General features: G+C 28.3%; 2 protein-coding genes across 4 annotated transcripts in view; one reads left to right on the top strand and one right to left on the bottom strand.

Annotated features, from left to right (window-relative positions):
* LOC112593302 (bestrophin-4-like) overlaps nucleotides 1-2,441 on the top strand; it is a 40,449-nt gene extending 38,008 nt beyond the window's left edge. Inside the window, exon 10 of the mRNA XM_025337682.1 lies at nucleotides 642-2,441. Within this exon, the coding sequence (XP_025193467.1) occupies nucleotides 642-1,080 (439 nt within the window). The 3' untranslated portion in view covers nucleotides 1,081-2,441. The remainder of the gene's footprint in view (nucleotides 1-641) is intronic.
* Nucleotides 2,442-8,591: 6,150 nt separating this feature from the next.
* Nucleotides 8,592-16,199, bottom strand: LOC112593317 (delta-1-pyrroline-5-carboxylate dehydrogenase, mitochondrial). Of its 3 annotated transcripts, none has more exons than XM_025337701.1 (13): nucleotides 16,121-16,199; nucleotides 15,023-15,115; nucleotides 13,537-13,613; nucleotides 12,890-13,023; nucleotides 12,432-12,479; nucleotides 12,151-12,365; nucleotides 11,915-12,086; nucleotides 11,670-11,857; nucleotides 10,522-10,744; nucleotides 10,275-10,453; nucleotides 9,978-10,166; nucleotides 9,799-9,917; nucleotides 8,592-8,858 (listed from the first exon to the last, which is right to left on the bottom strand). In XM_025337701.1, exons 2-13 carry the CDS (start codon nucleotides 15,073-15,075, stop codon nucleotides 8,746-8,748), a joined length of 1,710 nt encoding a protein of 569 aa, XP_025193486.1. In that variant the 5' UTR covers nucleotides 15,076-15,115; nucleotides 16,121-16,199; the 3' UTR covers nucleotides 8,592-8,745. The 3 variants fall into 3 exon arrangements, with proteins under 3 accessions (XP_025193486.1, XP_025193485.1, XP_025193487.1); XM_025337700.1 differs by lacking the exon at nucleotides 16,121-16,199 and adding an exon at nucleotides 15,809-16,100; XM_025337702.1 differs by lacking the exons at nucleotides 15,023-15,115; nucleotides 16,121-16,199 and having other exon boundaries at nucleotides 13,527-13,614.
* Nucleotides 16,200-17,011: the final 812 nt, after the last annotated feature.

Here is a 17,011-nt window from a genome sequence, read left to right as displayed (position 1 = left end):
TTGGTTCTCTGTAATAACTAACAAGTGATGTCTTATTTTTCAAGTGTTTTAATGATGAATTAAAATCATATTTTTGCAAACTGTAATCAAAATAAAAAAATAATAAAATATTTTTTTTTGTTTAATGGTATTCAAAACAACGGTTTTAAATAAAAATTAATAAATAGGTATCAAATGATATAATAATATTTAGTAGAGAAAAATATATGATTTTCCTAAACTAATACAGTGTAAAGTAAAAAGAAATAGTAAGATGCATTTACAAAAAAATTGTAAATTATTTGAAAGTTTGAAAGTTTTTCAATCAATAGTAGGCACTACAGTTTGACCTAGGTGGAAATTGAAAAAAATTAATTAATTTATTTTTAACTGAGTTTAATATTCATCTATACAATATAGTATTAACGTTACAACTTTTGAGTTAAAAAAAAAATAATAATAATAATAATAATATATTATTTAATTAGTTTTTAACTCATAACTTAACGGTCTTAATAGTTGCTTGAATTCAATAAACTCGAATTTATCGTTTTCATTAACACCTCCGCGTCTATACGTAGGTATACCAGACAAGGCGTCAGCGGCGCTTGTGCAATAAATAATAAAAAAAAAATATTCAATATCGGTATCATATTGTGCAGGGTAGTACAACAGCGGTCATCATCGAACGGCTGCGGCGAAGTCGGTGGATTTGGCGGCGGAGGACCGAATTCGAACGCGCCGACCAAACGCGGGGGCGGCGGTGGTTTCAAGCAGTTAGCCCAACGCAAATCGGACGCCGCACAACCAGTAGTACTGGTGTCAATGACCCGGCGACCGAGCTGCAATTCGGGACAGTGGAAGCCGTTCAAGTGGAAATCGTCGGACTGCGGCGAACAACGACGCGCTTCCGTCGGAGCCGGTTCGCGACCGGAACGGCATCAGCAGACGAATGTGGATCTCCAGAAACGTGTCCGACCGGAAACAGTGATGGCGGCGGCGGTGCCGGCGATAGTACCGGAAGGACACGTCAACACGGCGTTCGTACCGGACAGACTGCAAAGAGACGTGTGGTCGGTGCCTGCAGACCTAAGTCTCTGAAAGCCGCGGGGTGCAACAGCTGATATCGGAGGTCCCCTTAATAAATTGCTGTTTTGTGAGTCATGCATTATTGTGATGCGTTGATTAATATTCCTCCGTGGTATTTGATAAACGGTGAGGATAAATTTAAAAAACAAAAACACCTCTACACTGGGTGGATACCCCCGTGACTCGTGTATTCCTTTAAATCGATTCACTTGTAGGAATAAAATTGAATCCTAAGCAGTCTAGAACGAACGGGCGCGAGTTATTTCTTAAAATACTATTTTACTTGACCATCAGCCCTGAGACCCCAATGCGCATTACACCCCTGCTAAATCCGGTATTGCGTGTTACGCGCATTACTCAACAGCGGTGAATTCGCGAAGGAAATAGTCGTCGGCTAGTTTGACGTCAGATCCACCCCCCCCCCCCCTCCACGCCAACGTCGCCGTTTAATGATTCTGATCCCGGTAACACTTCAAATGTATATGATATAATAGTTAATTCGGTGTAACATAAATAGGTAACCGCGTTATCACGCATGGGGTCATTGCCAACCCTTTTTACAAAACCACGAGTTTTTTTATGGTGTTAAAATTATTATTGATCCTCCTCCCCCCTCCCATCCCATAAAAAATCTCAGCGACATGGCTGTGGGATCGAAGTACAAGTTAAACATTTGATCGTCTTGTTATTTTTGTTCTTCTATAAAATACCCGATTTGATTATTAAATTATAACTATTTCGATATTCTTCGGTAACCCGAATTTTCATAATCTAAAAAAAAGTACAGTACCTATACATAGTATACATTCTAAGTACACCACTGACACTATAGTATGTGTTTAATGACGTTCTTTCATATTAAAATCAAATATATTTTAATAAAACGAAATAAATTCCTTTTAAGAAATACATTTTTACTCTCGGGAAATCGACTTGAATTAAAACTTTACGAAATTAATCTTTTTAAACGGATCGTTAAATAGAACTGTTTTATTTTAAACCAAGAAAATTTCATTAAAATTCCAAAATATTCTGCTAGGTAAAAAATAATGTAGGTACATTTATTTTAGGAGAGACTAGTTTTAGTATACCTACGTATTCGTGATAATTTATCCGAATTGTCCGTAGTCCAATTTTCGACGTAATCTCCCCGTCAGCGTAATTGTGTATAATTATTATTTTTTTCGATTTATCTTTAAGTCGTATTAAATTTATTTATATCCCCACATCAACATCCGTTACAAAACATGCCGTCTATTCGCCAGTTACCAATAACATCCTTCGAAAAAATATCTATAGCCTTGTACAGATTATATTCCTTCTCGCATTGATTTTTTTGTTTTTATAACACTGTATATAATAAATTATGTAGGTAATTTAATTTTATGATTTTTCATATAATTTAAAGATTACGTAAAACCCAGTTAATTATTATTAATTTTCATCATGACACATCATTATATCAATATGATAAAAAATATATCGTATATTATGAGTTATGACTAGAGTTAGGATGTTGATGACCTAAAAACACACAAAAATGCCCTAAAAACTTCAAAAAATGACCTTAAAAGTTATCTAAAATACTAATTAAGTAAGTGAAAAAATTTATTTATAAATAATAATTTTTATTAGAGATATGGGTATAATAATGGGTGTAATAGTAGAAGCATTTAAATAATTTATAAATAAATTTCAATATTAAAAATAAATTAAGAAGTAAAACATAAATAAAAAAAAATTATATTAAAAATATTTGCGTAACATATTTTGTGTAACATTTGCCTTAAAATCTATAATTTGTGAAAAATGCCCCACTTTGTATAAAAAGTACAAAAAATTCCCTAAAAGATGAAAAAATGACTTAAAATGTTAAAAAAATGACGTTAAAAACAAAAAAAAATGCATTTATAGCTAAAAATGCAAAAAATGCAAAATAAAATTAGAATATTCTGCATCAAAGGAACATGAAACAAATTTTTAGCAAGGATAGCATTGTACAAAATAAAAGGAAAAAAAATGCAAAAGTCATCAACATCCTAACTTTAGTTATGACTAATGAATATCCAAATTTTAAGCAAATTTTAGTATGATTCATATTGAAAATTATAAACTATAAAGGTACATAATTAAAATAGATAAAGAAGTAATTTTAATTTCTTACTCAAGTTTAAGATTACTTTAAAAAATAAATGGAATTAACGCGTGCAGGATTAAGATGATGACACGCACTCTGTTATGCCGTGTATTGCACATAATGTATGTAAATATTTTATCGTTACTTTATTTTGTAGGTACTAATGGTCTTTTGTTCGCATACACAAAATACTATAAAATAAATGTAATAATTTTAATTATAAATAATAACGGAAGTCTTAACAGAGTAACTATAGGGATATTGTGTAAACTGTAGAGAGATTTAATATTTCCACAAAAGTGTTTGACGGGCCTTTTTCATTCAGCTATAGTTTTTTGAGACCCACCCAAATGAGTCATGACGTATTCACCTCTATAGTAGGATATTCTACAAACTTTACTTATAAACTCGATGTTTCTTAACGTTTATCCAACATGAGTTTACAGAACAATTTTAAAACACCTCATATCATTATTATATAGTTGTAAATATAGCCATACTTATATTTTATGTATAATAATTTATTATAATAATACAATATAATATTATGGCAATAATTGTAGATTAGTTTAATTTTATATATGTTTCGTGTATATAGTATGTGTTAACGTGTTGAGTATACACTTTTATTATAAAATTATATATATATATATATATTTATCTCATTGTAATAGTGTACATTAAAAACTTGGCTAGCAAGCCAGAAACGATGACAATCGTAATACTGATTTACTGATTTAAATATTTTACAAATTATATGATTTATTACACATTACACGAGTACCGCCCTAATATAAGGTTATATTAAATTAGTAATATTTATATTTATTTATTTATTTTTTTTTTTTATTGATCTTATTTAAGTTCGGCAACTAGGCCCATTAACTGTAGACAAGAATAGTAGGTTTTTTTTTTTTGAAGTATAAAATTTTTTTTTAAGGCTTATTTAGTAGGGTTGGAACACGTGTGTGTGTGCGACATGAATTTGTCACTAACAACTCGGATGACGGTCACCCATCCGAGAGCTAGCGATGCCGGCCGATGCTTGACCTCAAAATACTTTAATGACTAAGGCCAACCACAGCGCCACACCGGGCCACTCTAATAATGTATTGTATGACAACAATAAAAGTTTTATGTAAAATATTTCAATAAAATATTATTATGTTTTAATAAACACATAGTTTACCTGGTATGTTTATATCGTGCTAAAATGTTTATTAGGTCTTTAACATATTATTATTAAATAACCAAAGAGCTTTTGCCTCGTGACATTCTATATGATGTGGACGACTATTTTAGGGGTATAGATAGCTGTACGGCGTTCACCAATTATTAAACTGAAAACTTTGAAAACGTGTTGAGTGGATCGATGGCAAATGTAATACTAAATACAAAATTAGTTTTCTTCTGTACAGTAAAATATCAGTAGACGTTGAACGTTCAATGTACTTAATCGTTGATTAGATGCTGTAGTGGTTGTGTTAAATTTAAATTCAATGAAGGGTTATATTGCACACGAAAAACGGTTATGAGCGAAGGCAATCTATATCAGCCTACGTTATTACTACTAATTATAATTTATGCATGTTTTTTTTTTTTTTTTTTGATAATTTATTTGACTACTATTAGTAATACGGTAAGTAAAATCATTAGTTTTTAATGAAAACGTGCTATTTTTTTTTTTTCGTGATTTTGGCGAATATTATCAAAATACAATTATATAGACGTATGAAAAGATTTATGTTGTTTGTTTTATGCTATCACACTGTGATTCGGTATCAAAAAAACTATCATTAACTCGTTTTTTTTTTTATTTGTCTATTTGTGTATGGCTTGATCAATCGACAAATAATTGAATTATAGTATAGACACCGTTTATATTGAATACCTACTATGAAACTCTATTAACTCCTATATGGACATCCGGCGTACAACTATGAGGTTCGGCCAAAAAATTAAACATAAATTAAATTCAAACATTCCGGTCTATATATCTTTGTATAATCACAAAATATGTCCAAAATATTCTAAGTCTCCAATCACACTCTTCATGTAAATCCAAAAATAAATACATATAGAAGAAATTGTCAAAATCCAGTATAAAAGATTCTACTCTCGATTGACATATCACTCAAATTCACTAATATCTACTCTCTATTCCGACATTATTCTATCCTAAATTATAATCAATCCTAATCTAATCTTATAAAGTGTCGTCATTGAATGTCTACACTTTTTTTCATGTATGTCCAAACCATAAATAAAGTCAAAAAATACATATATAGTCATAAGTATAGATTACGGTTAGCACAAAAAATTGGTTATCATCATAAATTATGGAAAATCAAAACCTAGTGGTTATATATTGATACACGCTGCAAAAAAAGAAAAACACAATAGACTTTTGTAAGATATCGGGTAAATATTTAATTTACGACAGTGTTGTAGCGAAATAGCCTATCTTTAACGCCGTTTAATCAAAATTTTAATATTGAAATATCGTACGTCATGATACAAATTAATATGTTATGCGATTCCAGAAAAATGGTATCATTAAAAATTATAATTTATATTTAAGTGTTTTTAGAACTTACTTATACTAAGATTTCAAAAAATACATAACCGTTTCGTTAATTGCAAGTATTCATATAACGTGAATCAATATAAGTAATTTAAAAAGGATGAAAAAATAAAATACATACAATACAGCATGGATACTATAGGCACTTTTATAAAACGGTGATGTTAACAAAATAGACATCGGTGCTATGGCAATAACGAATAAGTTTGTGGCAGTATCCGAATCATTTGAGCCCAATGATACTTATATCCTATTGGAAGTGTTACAATTTATTGTAAATAGTTACAATTTTGTATAAAACAACTGTAACACTTTATATAATTTTAAAAATGCTTTTGTTGATCGCATCAAGCAAATAAAGCTTCAAAGCTACATCAAATGATTTGAATAAAACGTCTCGTTTATATTGGTGTCTATCAACAGTATCAACCTATACTATCTATGAATAATTGAAAAAAAGTTTCTATTCTAATTTCATGAAAGTCTATACATTACGTGTTTTCAATAGTGTAGCACACGATTTTACCTCTGTTTTTGTACTCAACCCCACGTTTTACTTTTAATTATGACGTTCTTTTCATGGGCATAGTACCGTGATTTATTATGCGACGGTACACTTAACTATACTCCCGATTTTTTTTCTTTTATTATTAGTTTTAAAGTTTTTGATAATTATTTTATTTACATTTACTTTTTAACCAACCAACATTTAGTGACAATGAAGGCATCTAAAAAACTTAAAGTACAAATTCTAAATATCGAGGACCAACATCTTATAAATTTAAAATGAAATCTTTATGCCTTTAAATTTTATGATCTACCTATAAAAAAATAGGTACTTATACATAGGTATATATTTCTTTGATAAGATAATATATTTTGGAAATATAATAGACTGAAAAAATCTAGATAAGATACTGAGCTTTACTTGAATATTGGATCCTGTCTCAGCGTAGGTATTAACATTCTATTTTGCCATACCATATTTCTAGAACTTCGGCATCAATTTCCCATACTTCTCACATACAATTGTCGGGAGTAAAATGTACCTACTGAAAAAATAGATTACTGATAAAAAAAATAATCTCTTCACTAAGGGATTAGTGGATCCTTAACACATTGACTGAAATTAAGTATTGAGACTACGCATTTTGAAATGTTGACATGATATAGCAACACTATTGGTATATATATATATTATATAACTACAAATTTATTATGAAAATATTATAACAGTCTAACGATAAGTAATCATTAAAACTAAAAATTTTTAGAAACTGCATATTTACTTCCATGGGTACTCTCGATGAATATTTATTCATTCTATACAATGACCTGTTAAAAAACAAAAATATAAAATAGTTAAAAATAGATTTGCATATTCTGACAATTAAAAAAAATCTGTATATACCTATTCATTTTATTTTCTAAATATGTACTTACACAATTATTTAAATAAAATAGGTATTTTCTTTTTCTCACAAACCATATCCAACAATTTATCCACTATAAAATTGTTTATTGATAATTCTATTATTGTTATAGCTTGACACCTTAACAGTAACACCACGATATATTTTTTTTATCCAACAATTTTGCATATTCTATTAATATCAGTTATTTTGAATAACAAATAATAAATATGATTTTTAATTTTTTTTATATATTGAATAATGTTTTCTTATTATATATTTTATTAATCTTAATTTCTATAATTTTAGAACCCAATTTATCATTAATCACAAAAGTCACAAAAACATAAATTTAATAATACAGCCACATTTTATTTGAAAAATAATAGGTTTTTAAAATCTATACATAAAAAACATGAGTTGATCACTAGAATTCATTAGATTTTAATGATAATAAAAAAAAAAACCTATCGAGACAACCAAATTACTATGATAACCGACCCGGGCGTAATAAAATAGGTCTATAATTTATTATTGAATGTAAAAAATAATAAGATAAATATTTTGTAATTCTCTAAAATTAAAATGCAATAGCTAACAGGTGGAATAAAATAAAATATAGATATTCAGAGTGCTGTCACATATTTAAAAAATGATGTTATACTTTAAAAAAAAAAAAATATATATATATAATATATATTAATATAATTTTTGTAACCAATGCGTAATTTGTTACCATCATTCTATTTACAATAACAAATAGTTCTAATTTCAATTTTATTTGCTCGATTTTATTACATAACACATAATTATGAGTGCGTATACACTGTAAAAAACCTCTCATATTTACATCATACAACAACATTTTTAATTAGACAAAAATAAAATCTTGAAAGTTGAGTAACTCTAATAATTTGAATATGGCTTAAGTATAGTACTAAAAAACTATTTCAATGATACAGAAAAATTTATTCTCGAATTACAAATATTCTTTTTTTTGTTTTGTAATACAAGTAACACATTATTAGAACATTTATCATCACTAAATTAATAGCCAAACATAAATTATAGAGTTTTATGTAAACAGACATAATAATTAAGTATAAATTTATTTGATTAATATCAACCAATATAATACAGTGATGAACATCACTATTTACATTTCAAAATTTAGTTCACTTAAACTATCAAAACTCTAGTAGTAGTTGAATTACAGACATAGCCAGTGGGTTCAAAAAGTGGATATATCAAGGTTACAGTAGGAAATAAAATTAATACCAATAAGATGGAAAAAAAATAATAAATTAAAAATAATTTTAAATCAAATCTCTCATACTTTTAATTTAAAAAATGAGATTCTTTCAGTTATTTTTATCAACTTTAAATAGTATTTACTCTATAAAATATAAAGGAATTGCTTCTTTTTTCTATTTTATTTAATCATTTAGGTATTTTAGTATTATTGGATTCAATCAATATCACAGTTTTGCAATTGTTCTAATAAACCTATAGCAAAACACTAGATCTTGTTTTAACCAATGTTATTAACCCATGTAAGGATATTTCCATTCAGTCAATGGTACAAATGTTTCTTTAACAGATTGAGGTGAGGTCCATCGTAGAACATAATGGGGACCACCAGCTTTGTCGTTTGTACCTAAAAAATAAAATTATTTATAGTAACAATTTTTTTTAAATCAAGAAAATACAATAAGAAAATTAATATATACTATTCAATCAATTAAATTGCTAATAGTTTACATTTAATAAATAAATATTGTATAATTATTTATTATACATCAGATGAATCTCAATTTTTTCTATATCAACCGTTATATCATGCAATGAAAAGTATAATGGAAAGTTAAACAGAAATTCAAAACTAAATTATTTAAAAACTATGTTTATTGTTTTAGTTGTATTATTAGTTAAAAGATAATATGTCTCTAGAATTAACCAAACAATGAGAGATACCATTAAATTTTTCAAAAAAAAAAAATGTTTATTTCTTAGATACCATGCGGTAAAAATGATCAAATAATATTTTTAAAAAATATATATATATAAATATTTCTATTAAAAATATAAGAAAAAAACACTATTAAGCACAATAAAACAAAATATAAAATGGCAAAATTGTAAATAGTAGAGAAAATCCTATTCATGTTTTTGAATGATAAGGCAAAAATTAATCAATCAAAGCCTAATATAAACCCAATAGAGATAACCATACTTTCAATGAATAAAATACTTTGAAAATTACACACCTTTATGGTAAGAGTATTGTGGAAATTAAGCATTTAATGGGAAAAATAACATTTAGATAGTAGTTTAAAATATTTATTTAGGATTATGGGTTCCATAACTATAAATAAATTCAAAAATATACAGTGGAAGAAATTCAAATTTAATGATACAATTATGTTACAGAATAATCTTAGTATTGAAACAGAAAGTAAAAAATACAAATCCTAAATTCATTTTATCATGAACTAAAGAAAACAAATAAATTAACTACACTTATTTTTATTATGACTTATAAGTTATAACATTTAAGTAAACAACCCATAATACAATTTAAAACTATTTCAAATTACCTGACATTCTGCTTCCGCCAAATGGTTGTTGTCCCACTACAGAACCTGTAGACTTATCATTAAGGTAAAAATTACCAGCTGAGTATTTTAATGTTTCAAGAGATTTTTTTAAAAAGTTTCTGTAAAAATAAAAATAAAATAGTAAATAACTATATATTTTTTCTATTTGAATTTCTTACTTATCCTGAGCAAATACAGCTCCAGTCAATGCATAAGGTGTAGAACTAATAACGAGATCAACAGTTTTATCAACTTCTGAATCTTTATAAACATAAACAGTCAAAAGAGGCCCAAAGATTTCTTCTGTCATAATTTTATCTAAAGGATCCTTCGTTTCCACTATAGTTGGCTGTATAAAGTATCCTTTACTGAATTTAAAAAAAATTATATTATTATACAATGTATACAATAGTAAAATTTTAAAATTTAAATATAGGAATATATATATATATATTATAAATATTATATTTAATTACCTGTTGTCATACTGTCCTCCACCAATTATTTCCAAATTAGGAGATTTCTTTGCATGTTCAATATATCCAATGATACGATTAAAAGCTTTATCATCAATAACTGCAGAAGCAAAAGAATCAAATTCATTAACATCACCAATTTTCAACTTATTACGTAGTTCTAGTAGTCCTTCTTTAATCTATTAATAAAAAAAAAAAAACCATTTAAATTAAATATAACAAGAATTATCATAAATAACAATATTACTTTAGGCCATAATGATTCAGGGACATATAGTCTGGAACAGGCTGAACACTTCTGACCACAATATTCAAATGAAGATCGAATAGTGCCGTTAATGACAGATGTCACATCTGCTGACGGATGTACAAAATGATAATTCTTACCTCCACACTCTCCAATCAATCTTGGAAAGTTAACATAACTATTTATATTTTTTCCAACTTGAGTCCATAGTCGATTAAATGTCCTAAAAAAAAATTATCATAACTAAATCAAGATATACAAAATTAAATATAAATGAAACAAAAAATTTCTATAACCCATATAATATCAGTCAATAACACTCAATCAAATCAACTTTTGTGGTTTTATAAAAAAAATCTTAATTTAAACATACTACTATAATCATAATAGTATTTTAGGGGGGTTTTAATGGTAAACTATGATTTGAATTTCACTTTCAATTTGTGATTTCACATTTTTTTCAAAACTTAATCAAGGCATAGATAGATCTTATAGTTGAATGTGTTATTTTAAGATTAGATAAACATTAAATGCATGTGTAAAAAGAATTATATGAAACAATAAAAACATCTAGGCAATGTGTTATTCATGAATTACACAATATTAAGGTACAATTTCCATGCTACGTTGTGACATGGTGTCTAGTGTCAACTACCAGTCCGGACATACTAGGCGTCATGATGCCACGCTGTTCCTCTGTTGACGCTGCAGGGAAACCGTACCTTTATAAAAAAATGAAAAACATAAGATAATCAGCATGTTAATTATTATTTATTACTGATTTAAGCAATTACTAAGTTTTAAACAATCGTGTGATCTTTCCCAAAGAAGACAAAAACTAATCAATCAATTATATTTTGCATTTGAAATTATTTTTTAAACATTAAATTAAACGCAATATTTTAATACTCATTAATTAAAATTAATAAAAAGGATACTATTTTTATTTAGTTAATTAAAGAAAATATAAATATATTTTTAGTAGATTGAGTTATAAATGTATATTTAACTTATATGTTAAAAACCTTACTGTATTCTTTACAATATCTAAATATTAAATAAAACTCCTAAATTAAAAACTGTAGCATAAATTTAATAGAATTTAAATAGATTATTTAAGATTTATAAGTCTATATAAAATTTCTTACGGAACAGATCCAGTAAAGTTGATACCCGATAAATGTGGCGATGCAGTAATAGTATCACCAAATACAGGACCATCTGCTGGGATAAAATTAACTACGCCAGCTGGAACTCCTGCTTCAGTCATTATTTCATAAATCACCCAGTTTGATAACAAAGCTGTATCTGATGGTTTCCATAAAACAGAACATCCCTAAAAAATAAAACCACTAATAAATAAAATAAAACAAATTACATAAAAATCAATTACCATTAAAGCAGGAGTGTATGCTAAATTCCCACCAATTGCTGTAAAATTAAAAGGAGACACAGCAGCAACAAAACCATCAAGACCTCTATAACGCAAACTATTTAACGTGACTTTTTTATTTTCACTAATTGGTTGGTATTTTGTCAATTCTTTAGCAAAAAATGCATTTAATCTATAATTTGATTACTATTAATTATATCATTTTCAACAATTATTTATTCACACTTTTGACAAACTTGATAAAATCTATTAATTCAGCTGCTGCATCAATTTCAGCTTGGATAACTGTTTTTGACTGACCAAGCATAGTAGCTGCATTCAATTTCATTCTATATTTGGTTGCCATTAAATCTGCAGCTTTAAGCCAAATGCTTATTTTTTCTTCCAAAGGTACAGTATCCCATTTTGTTTGAGCTTCAGTAGCAACTTTAATTGCTTTTGTCACTAAATCCTTTTGAAATAACAAATTTTAATTTAAACTGGACATAATAATTTAACAATTGATCTGAATACTTACTGATGATGCATAGTAAAATTTAGCGATTTTCTTGCCGTGATTGTGAGGCTAAAATCAAATGTCATATCATTAGAATAAGTACATTAAAAATCTAATATTTTTTTTTTGTTAATCTCATCAACTAAACATCTTCATAAATCTAAGTTATTAAAGATAAGATTAACTGTTTATGAATGATAACTCCAAATATATACAAGAATAAATAACAGATAAAAATGATAGAATAAGAAACCTTCAAATAAAAAAAAAATATTTGGTTGAAAACAATACACTACATAAGATACATATATTACATATTGTAGTTTAAAATGAATCATATTTTGATTTAACCATATTCAAATGTAATTTAAAATAAATGTATTTATCTGTAATACAGTTTATATTATAATATCTATTGTTACAATTAAATATATGGGTGTATAATAAATATTACTATACAATAACTCAAAATGTCTTACCATAACTTGATATCTAACATCTTTAGTCTTGAATTTTTCATTACCAATGATAATAGGTACATCTTCCACATTATTAGACAAGCGTTTTAATTCAGCTTCAATTTCTTTTCGTTCTTTGCTCCCAGGTAAGTATTCTAAAAAAATATTTAAGTATTATAACATAGTTAATAATAATCGACTAAAAATAAATATTATGTTTGAAACTTAGAATTACTATAACAATTTTTTATATTGAGAAAAAAAATTAAGAAATAATATTAAGAACAATACAAAAAATGTTAAACAAATATTTGTAGACATTACCTTATTTAATTTAATAAATTGAAAGTAAATTAATACAAGAAAATATTAGACTGATTTTAAATAATTTATTATCATAATAACTTCAATAACCTATTTAATTATTACTATATATTTTTTAGATTAAGTTCTTAATTCCATGCTACTTTGACCTCAATTAAAAAATCATTTAATGATTATTATAATTGATTGATAAATACTTTTTCTAATAGATCCAGAATTTTTGGTATATTGCACTTTAATCTACATATTATTTTTTACTTTATGCAAAACATAAATATTTGTTTTAATTGGGTAAAATTTATCAGGAAGAAAGTTATTAACTAATATAACTTACATTTGCTTACCTAAAAGTGGTTCATTTTCTACATTAAAATCCTTAATTTTCGGCAGTGAAAGAGATCCAATGCTTCGGCAACACAAACTAAACATAAAATAATAAATTAAACTACTTCCAAATTATAAATATTTAGTAGGTAGATTAAATATTATAATATATTCAGATAATAAACTTGAGTATCTCATGTGGTAAAGTATATTTGACAACTTAGTATGCAAAACATGGAAGTAAATATTCCATGGATATTTAATTTTTGATTTATTATTAAATATTAATTTATCAATCTATTTTAGTCAATGTTATTAATGTCTTCAGTTAAAAATACTGGTCAAGGTTAATCATGCGTCAACTAGTGTTTATATATTTATGTTTTAAATAGATATTTAAAACGAGTAAAATAGCCACCAAAATAATTTTAAAACATTTTATCAGATTATCATTGTTTTATTTGAACTATTTAATAAATTATTTATAAGTATTAATACATATTCAACACAATTACTTAAATGAAACAGTTAAGGTTAAGTCAATAATTGTAAAAATCATATGAGATCCATTTTCAATGATATCTTGATTTTTATTTATGGTTATAGAATTGGAAAGTTTGCCAGTATTTAAACATTCTATTTAACATTCCAATTATACCACAAATCTAGTCAAATCTTAGGTAATATAATGAAAACCATTGAAAACTTTTTTATTTTACATAGCAAAAAAAAATTATTTACCAAGATGTAAATTATTATCAACAATAAAATTAATTTGATAATTTAATACACATTTTAGAAGCATAATGACAAATTTAAATGTATATCAACCAGAAAAAATGAATATATTACTATCTTAATTATTTATTTACATAATAATAGTGGTTATGTAACCAGTTGCAAAATGTATTTAAAAACCATGACCCTAGGCAACATTGACAATTAATTCTCAAGCACTCTCAACTCTTTATTAATAAATAATAATAAACAATAGTTGACACTTTAAATGTAAAATATTTATTTTTAAAAAATTTATTGAATTGAAGTAATATGTAAAATTAAAAAAGGGTATAGAAGCTCTAACCGACTATGAAAGTTTTAAGTTGATACAACAAAAAATAAGTAATTTAGTTTTTATTGATAATGATGTCTATAGCCATTGATTATATAAAATAATACAGTACATTAAAAAACAAATACTATAGCCTAGTATACGTTTTTAGATCACTAAATAGATTACGAGAGTAAATATTTTTATCATTTACACAAAATAATCCGACGAATAAACGACCTGAGAATTAAATTTTATAAAGTGAACATCGTCCTACTATGTAGTAGAATAAAGGATTCGTGTAAAACGACGTATAATATAATATATAAACATACTAACAACGTTTCTAACCAATGCCTCAGACCATCAATATTTGTAAGTAAGACCTATTTTAAATTCCCAACCCCACTAATTAAAAGTAAGTAAGTAGGTAGTATATTTGAAAGTATTTTTACCTTTGAAATCCTTTTAGCGAGGCCGATGAGAAACGATTGACGTTCGACAGCATTCTGACGTAGGTAAGTGTCGTTCGTTTGACACCTTACGACCTGGTCGGTAACAAAACGAAATTATTTATAGTAATACACGTTTTTTTAGTCTGTGATTTTTAAGACAAAAAAAAAAATGATTTTTTTTCCTCAGAGAAGATACTAGTTGGTACAACGATAAAAGTATCCGGTATTTAAAACTCTTAAGTGATAAACAATACGCTATATAACAAAATAATGATCAAACAGACGACAACGTTCACAGTAGTGTATGTGACGCCGTCATGAAGTTTCGTGTACTGGCGTACTGTACTGCGAAAACAAATTATGTTCAAAACGGTGGTGGTCAGTAGGCAGCACTATGTAGGCATGGTTTCAAAACGGGAGGGGGTATGGTAAATTAAAAAAAAAATTTCTGTTGAGCGCCAAGTCAAAAACAACACGGGTGAGCGCGCTACGACCAGTCGAGGGATCAGGGAACAGTCGACATAAACAGTAAACAACTATTATAATAAGTAATAACGAGTAATTACAACGGAGCGTTGCTATTATAAGTTATTAAAATGGTACAAAACAATATAGATCATCGGGATCGCCGACTTCCCCTCCTCGCCTCTTAAAGTCTTAAATGCTACAAACCACTAATAATTGCGGTGTTGAACAATATAGTTATTATTATTTATCAATTATTAGTAGTATTATTATTTTTTATTATTATTATTATTATTAGAAGTGTTGGCTGTTCATCATTACTGTGTTTTATTTTCGCTAGGCGAACACCGGCAGAAAAACGACGACACGCGACAGCGCACGACGACCTCTCTGACGCACGGCCTACGCGATATTGAAACTGGGACAAGATCGCAAGACCACTGTGGAACGCAAGACGAGTGAGTGAGTCCACGGAGACACCACCAGAAATTCAAAACGTCGGCTGCGGTCCCGCAAATAACGTACACTATTACTGTGACGAGCCACTGACCGCGAGTGAGTGAGTGAGTGAGACACTCGGTCGTACGACAGTGAACGCGGACGGGGCACCCAACACCGCCAGTCACCACTCACCGTAGATTATAGATGGCGGAAGTGTCCCTCGCTCGGACAGACGACGTTGGCGCGCGGTTTGTCAATTGGCGACTGCCAAAACTAAAAAAACAAAAATTACCGCAGACGCGGGTCCGCAAGTGTTGCCAACGTAACACGGCGCTGCAACTTGTAATATTGTCGCGCCACTGGTACCGAAATCAAAATGCGAGTGACGGCGACTATACCCCCCCTCCACCCGCCCCCCCCGGCCGTTGCGAGCGTATACGAAATTACGAACTGGCGATTCGACCGTCGTCCGTCACCGACACCTACTCGTCCTACTCGTCTACCGACTACCGAGTGACCGGTGACCGAGTGTCGACCAGAATACTCGGATCAGTCGGACCTACCGACCTACGTATTAATATAACGGCCGATGTGATCATGTGATGCGAGCGGTGTGAGTGTGTGACTCAATCGCTCAAACAGCCAAACCGTGTTAATTGATAATTATAACTATTTATCAGTCCAGTCCCGTCGTTTATTAATTATTGCGCTGGCCGTCCGGTCACTGCGACGTTCCACAACTACAGTCAAACGCATCGTCGGCAAACACGGTGTAGGCCTGGACCTGATCGTTTGAAAACGAAATATTATGATGCTAGTCCTCGACCATCAGATTTGGAATGTTTACAAAATTTCTGACCAAACGACGTTCAAATTTACCCCCAATACACGACGATTACGGAACTGAAAGACTTATTGTTTATGAACTATAACAATATAAACAATTCAGAATAAAAACTATAAATGCATAATACAACAATGAATATGATCGATATGACAATATATTATCTTATATTATAAAACTATATAACACGTTTTTTTAACAAAATATTAACGATTTAATATTCTTAAATTTAAAAGCAC

This window comes from Melanaphis sacchari, unplaced genomic scaffold (genome assembly GCF_002803265.2).
Source record: "Melanaphis sacchari strain LSU unplaced genomic scaffold, SCAv2.0 Contig1_pilon_pilon, whole genome shotgun sequence".
NCBI classification, from domain to species: Eukaryota; Metazoa; Arthropoda; class Insecta; order Hemiptera; family Aphididae; genus Melanaphis; species Melanaphis sacchari.
Note: the sequence above shows the minus strand (reverse complement) of the source record. Positions and strands in the feature narration are given on the sequence as shown.

Coding starts and splice junctions, on each gene's coding strand:
- LOC112593317 (XM_025337701.1), bottom strand. CDS start 15,075: ATGCTGTCGAACGTCAATCGTTTCTCATCGGCCTCGCTAAAAGGATTT. Junction 12,087..12,150: donor GAATTAATAGATTTTATCAA/GTTTGTCAAAAG, acceptor ATCAAATTATAG/ATTAAATGCATTTTTTGCTA. Junction 10,745..11,669: donor AACTTTACTGGATCTGTTCC/GTAAGAAATTTT, acceptor ATTTTTTTTTAG/GACATTTAATCGACTATGGA.